General features: G+C 32.8%; 1 protein-coding gene across 1 annotated transcript; it reads right to left on the bottom strand.

The window, feature by feature from the left end:
* Positions 1–5,273, bottom strand: Rab21 (RAS oncogene family member Rab21). Its single transcript, XM_089646192.1, has 4 exons — positions 5,014–5,273; positions 3,198–3,365; positions 2,281–2,399; positions 1–809 (listed from the first exon to the last, which is right to left on the bottom strand). Exons 1-4 carry the CDS (start codon positions 5,146–5,148, stop codon positions 599–601), a joined length of 633 nt encoding a protein of 210 aa, XP_089502318.1. The 5' UTR covers positions 5,149–5,273; the 3' UTR covers positions 1–598.
* Between the last annotated feature and the right edge of the window lie 727 nt (positions 5,274–6,000).

The following is a 6,000-nucleotide window of genomic DNA, read 5'->3' as shown; positions in this document are numbered from 1 at the left end:
AAAATATTTATAAGTTAAAGTGATTAAACATTTGTAAATATAAAAATACAAATAAAATAAATTTCAGATGCACTTGATTTTAAATTAAACTTATGTAACTAAACCTTGCACTTCATGTAAACTTTTGGATTCAAGTAAATTCATAATAAATAAGAAGATAAATAAATGATTCTGAGGATGGCATGATGGAACAAATCACTTCTGCACTAATTGATAAATTAGGCTAGGTATGTTTTGAATTGAAAAACCATTTTATAGAATCTAGAACAAACATGAAAACAAAAAATTGTCAAGTAAACAAGTGACGCGGATTAACAACAAACTGTAAAAATAAGTGCAGTTTTTTTAACATTCCTCAAAACTTAAAAAATAAAATTTTTCGATAGGCGTAATTTACTAAGCTAGGGCGCCAACACTGTCTGGAACGAGTATTTAACCTTCAGATATTAACTTAACGGCATCGCTTTAGCACGTCCTTTGATACGCACAGTAATTAAACTTAGATATTATTTATCAACTTATTGTGTTTTAGTTTTGGTTGATTTAATTCTAAAATTCACAGCATAGTTTACAGAAATTCTAGGGTAAGACTCATCGCTTAGGTGTTCTGACCCGAACCGCAGCAACTTCGTTTTGGTAACTCTTCTTCTTCGATTACGAGGATCCGGCTCTGCCGAGTGTTATTTTTCTCTTCGGCTAATTCCGATCTTTGGATCAATCGTGTTGTCATTTCAAGAAACAGTTCTTCGATCCCAGTATTTAACTTTGCAGAAGTATGGAAATGAAATGCACCGACTGATGCTGCGTATCTAAAAGAGAAGGAAAAATTGTATGTGCAATCACAGATATTTTTGCAGGAAGAAAAACATTAATACTAGAGAGTGCTAAATGTAACAAATTGTGCATCATAAGCGCTGCAAAATCTTCATAAAGTACATAGTCGCAAGTAAAACTTTTAAAAATTACCAATTAAAATGAACTCAGTTAAGACCAACACGAATCATGAATTATGTGCGCTCTCTAAACCCAACTATAAAGAAGTTAACCTTGCTCTGATGCAATAAGCAATGTTTCCTAAATTTTAACCAATCGTAGCGACAGTTAGTTATTTAAATTCTATTATTAGCGTCATAATGCACAGTTGTTTAAAGGTCTAAACACTAGATGCAACTAGTATTCATACTTTCAAATAATTATAATGCTCTTGTTTATATAAATATATATATATATCTGTTGCAGATTTCAAGGTCTTCAATTAATAAACTCCTCTTTTCTTACCGCAGTATTACAACTGAAAATTAAAATGACTTATTTTTATGAATATCCTATTTAAAGAATCCTTAGAGCCTGGTGTTCTCTTTTAGAGTTGTTCTAAGGTCTATCAGTTCAGACATATATTAATAAGAAAATGAATGATACATAAAATGTTCTGAGTTCCATTTTGGCATTAGTACTTAAATAATAAAATAATTTACTTAAACAGGAAAGTGTTGTTAACAATATCCACATTCTTAGTGGCAATTCGATACTTCAGTCACTTATCCCAGTTGGCAAAATAATGTTGACTTAACGCAGTAGTTATGGGTATGAAAAATGTTTTATACTTCATATAATAAGGTTAGAAGAAAACATGTTATAACAGAAATGAGGGATATAGAAACAAAGACAGAAATCTACACAAAATTCAATAATAATTTTTGTAAACTATTTTCATGATTATGTTAAAATTAAAAGTTCAAAAATAGTTCCAAGCTGAACATTTTTTTACCAAATATCGGTTGCTGTCTTTGCTTTTATAGCCTTAAATAATATAGATACACAAAAGTAGTCGCAAATACATTTCAATAAAAATATAGAGTAAGTATAAAATTCGCCCGTATATTGTTGCACTCCCGCAATTACACTTCCAAAAGTCAAAAAAAATGTTGAGTCAGTTCATTTACAAATACTAACATTTTGATGTTTTAGTAAATTATTTATGTTAGACCGTTGTCCCAGTTGGTACGGACTGAGTGCTGTAAGACCCTGCGCAGAAAAGTAAAGTTCGCTAAAGTGGGGTAACGGTCTAAGGCCTTAGTTTGATATGCCACTTTTTTATGGTGTTCTTTCAATGGTGGACTATCAAAAGTACTTAACTCGAAACACCTGATTTTTGACTAATGGCAGTCTAGTTGTGATGGTGCAAAAAATGTTCATAAATTGTAAAAATGTTCAAAAGAATTCAATGAGGAAATCTTCAGAAAAAGCACCATGTTTTATGAGTGAGATTATTTGTATTACCTTTCCGCTTCTTCAACTGTTACATTCCGTTCCTTTTCTAAATCAACTTTATTTCCCGCAATAACCAGACAAATATCTGCGCCAAGAATTTTCTTCAGTTCCTTTACCCAAGTCTGAACCTAAAATCAAATGGTCTCAAACAGATTAAAACTAATTCAAATGATTCCATTTTAACAGAAGTCATATACAAATCATTAAAATATTATTATTATATTAGGAATAAATACAAAGATGGCAAACAATCACAATGTAAGTTATCCTAAAATGCTATTCGAGCCGATCTCTCCCCTCTTCACTACTTTCAGCCTCAAAACATACCCCAATTGGGGATGCTGTAGTCTAACTGGCTCCAGACGGTTGGGTTAGGTTAGCATAGAGTTAGTTACTATACAGTAGCTTGGACTCTTAAAAATTTACAGGTCTAAGCTGCAGAAATGAGAATTTTGAGAGGAATGGTAGGAATTACAAAACGGGATCGAATAAGAAGCTTGACGAACTGAGATGAACTTAAAATGGAACACCTGCCACTCTTCGTAGAAAGTACGCACTTGAGGTGGCTTGGTCATGTACTAAGAATGCCAGAAGACCGACTTCCACTGAAAGTACTGAGTGCGATTCCAAAGGGAAGATGTCCAGCAGGCCGCCCCAGGCAGGGTTGAGAAAAGCAACTATGGAGGTTGTGAGAGCAGTGGCTGGGCTTAATAAAGACGGAGGCTGCCAAAGAAGCGCAAAATGGACGACTGGAGGCGATGCGATGCTGACCCAAATAGGACAACGGCAAAAAGATGAAATGAAAAGAATTTCAATTTATTTGCATAACATCACCACCAGTTTATTCTTTTCTGCAAAGCGGCCAAATGTAATTTATGCAGTGATGGATTACCATCGACGATATTCTCATTGAATATAGTAATTACCTTTTGGAATGAATATTCATTGGTTATATCATACACTAAAATTGCTCCATTTGAGGATCTGTAATAAATTGGACCCAAGGCATGGAATTTTTCCTGTCCAGCAGTGTCCCATATGGACAAATTCACCCTTTTTCCATCAATGTTTAACTTCTTGTTGAGAAATGAAGCCTGCAAAAAAATACAAAAATAAATAATACTATTATTTTAATTACTACATATTATTAATACCTGGTTTTGCCAAGTCTCAACAACCATTTTGTTATTGAGCAATTGAAAAATTATCAACTTATCCAAAATCGCCATAAGGAATATACGTATCAACTACCATCGGATACACATGTCAAAGTACTGTACTCACAGACACAAATATGTACTTCCTTTTACGATTCTTCAATAACAACTGCCATTCTACAAATAATTCAACACTCCCCACACACCAACACTAAACCATCCTTTAATGCCGACATACACCAGCACAAAACCAAATACACTTATCATCATTTACTCACACGACTAAATTTGGAATTAACTTCTTACATCGCGTATATGCAATACAATGCATTACTTAGTAACCTAAACTTCCAGTAACAAATAAAAAAACATTGGTAAAAGCTCTTAAAGGATATTTTTTCAACAGATTTACTAACCAGTGAAACAAATATTCTTTGGAACTCCCTAACTTCTGTATATCTTTCTTATTGTATTTATATCATATTTATCAAGTAACTGTGTTAAGTCTGTCTAGTCTGTTTCAAAATCCACATAAACTATTCATTGAACTTCGTATTCAATTCTTGTGTAAAAATAATTTCCTTTTATAATTGTATAATTTTGTCTTTACCGAAATGAGTTTTATTAAACTCACTGGGAATAATGTATTAGAAATATTATTGTTATCATTTTGTAATATATCATCAACAAATAAATAAAAACAAACATCATTTAGTCTCATTTTTTTACAGTTAACTGAATGTTCATGTTAATGGTGTGAAAAATGAGCAGAATAAATGGTTGCTTGATGTATTCTAGTGTTTATTGGCATCATAAGATGACACACAACATTGTTCCAAATTACATACAGAATGTTATCTTATCTTAAAATGGATTAAATAAAATTATTTGGATGAAATCAACAGGGTTTACGTGAAGAGCAGTACCTGGGATCTATTTCTCCCGAGAGTGAACTTGAATTGAATGGATTTTCACAGATTTCCAAGAATAATGAATAAAATTATTTGCATATTAGTAATCCGCATATTTTAATTATGAATACCAAATTTTCAAGATAATTACTGACTAATCTTGCCAACTATCATGACCGATGCGTAAAACTAGCTGACAAACATGACGGTTATGTCAATGTAACTTGCTTTGTGACTTGTCAGTGAGAAGACTCATATGTCAATGGCCGGAAATAAATTTACTCTCTGTAACCTGCAGAGCTTTTGATTTGTGTGAATGGAATGCTGTATAAAAAAACAATAGCTGCACACGGTGGTGCCATACTCTTATGCATAAAGAATTCATACTGTTAATTGGCATTGAGGACGAACAGTTAAATTATTGAGCTGTCACTCTGCGTACAATATTAAACTGTTTAATATCAAGTAAAAAATGTTTAACTGTAATTTTGCAATTTTTCAATTTCTATGTTATCAAATTTGTGCAGCTAATCCAAGTCGGACAGATGATTTTGTTAACCACAATCTTATCTCTTAGGGAATGTTTCAAGAGAGTCTTGCATAACGGACAGATTTATATAGTAAAGGCACACGTAAAATTAATGAAATGGTAAAGGAGGAAGTATTGCAATAACCTGGATAGTGGTCACATGCTGGTTGTTGAACTTGTCCTCGATGTAGCGGACGAGAAGAGAGGTCTTGCCCACACTTCCTTCCCCCAGCAAAACTATTTTGAAGTTGTGTTGTCCCAATGTACTATTACTTGCCATTGCGGAAGCGGGAAAATAATACTTTCATCAAGAACGGACAAAGTTATTGAAGTCGCAGTTCACAATAACGTCAAACCTCAAACCGAAGTGACAGGTAATTTATACCAGCCGATATCAGCTTCTGCGCATGCTCCGAACCGCAATCTTGAACATTGTCATGTTTTGTAAACAAAATTTAAGCTGTCAAATAATGCAACATCTATGGTATTTTGAAAGGAACAGTGGCAGAAAATAAAGTAGGCTATACACATGAATATTTTTCGACCAAATTAATATGAAGATTTCAGAAATATTTATAAAATTCGATATCAATTTTATTTTATTTAAGTATTTGTATTAAGCCCATGATTACAAAGTTTAACTAACATTAAAAACTGATGGACCCCTTTAAAGTCGTATTAACACTGTGAGGGACGATAATTTTGCTAGCCAGCATAGAATTTTGCCAAAAATTTAATAAAATATTGTTACAACTCTACTTAAGGGATGTTAATAATTAATATTATTCAGGTAAAAGATAAGGAGGAACGAGTACAAAAAAAAAGAAGTTACTTAAGTTCGAACACGATTAAAATTTATTTAAAAAAAAATGTATAAAGAAGGGTTAGTCTTAATCTAGCTTAATGATAGTTTTAAATTGTAATTCTTAAAATTAATTGTCCTTTTTCTTAATCCTAAATTATCTTCATTCACTGTCTTAAAAGTTGGGTCACGTTACGAGATAATTATGCAAAAATTGTGCAGACACTTCCCTTTACGATGATTCTGGAATCACGGATCTCCACGTTCGCACTTATCACCGACAACACAAGCGGCAACTTGGGTTGGATCCGAAGGGCGGAAGTTGTTCAA

This window comes from Hesperophylax consimilis, chromosome 23, assembly GCF_061612785.1.
Source record: "Hesperophylax consimilis isolate HC1 chromosome 23, BYU_Hcon_1.0, whole genome shotgun sequence".
NCBI lineage: Eukaryota > Metazoa > Arthropoda > Insecta > Trichoptera > Limnephilidae > Hesperophylax > Hesperophylax consimilis.
This window is presented reverse-complemented; position numbering and strand designations above follow the sequence as displayed.

Bases quoted from the DNA above. Each gene is read 5' to 3' on its own strand.
- Rab21 (XM_089646192.1), bottom strand. From the start codon at position 5,148: ATGGCAAGTAATAGTACATTGGGACAACACAACTTCAAAATAGTTTTG. The intron at 3,366-5,013 runs GTTATTGCAATA...ATTTTTTTGCAG, and splicing joins AGCATGTGACCACTATCCAG to GCTTCATTTCTCAACAAGAA. The intron at 2,400-3,197 runs GTAATTACTATA...ATTTGATTTTAG, and splicing joins ATGAATATTCATTCCAAAAG to GTTCAGACTTGGGTAAAGGA.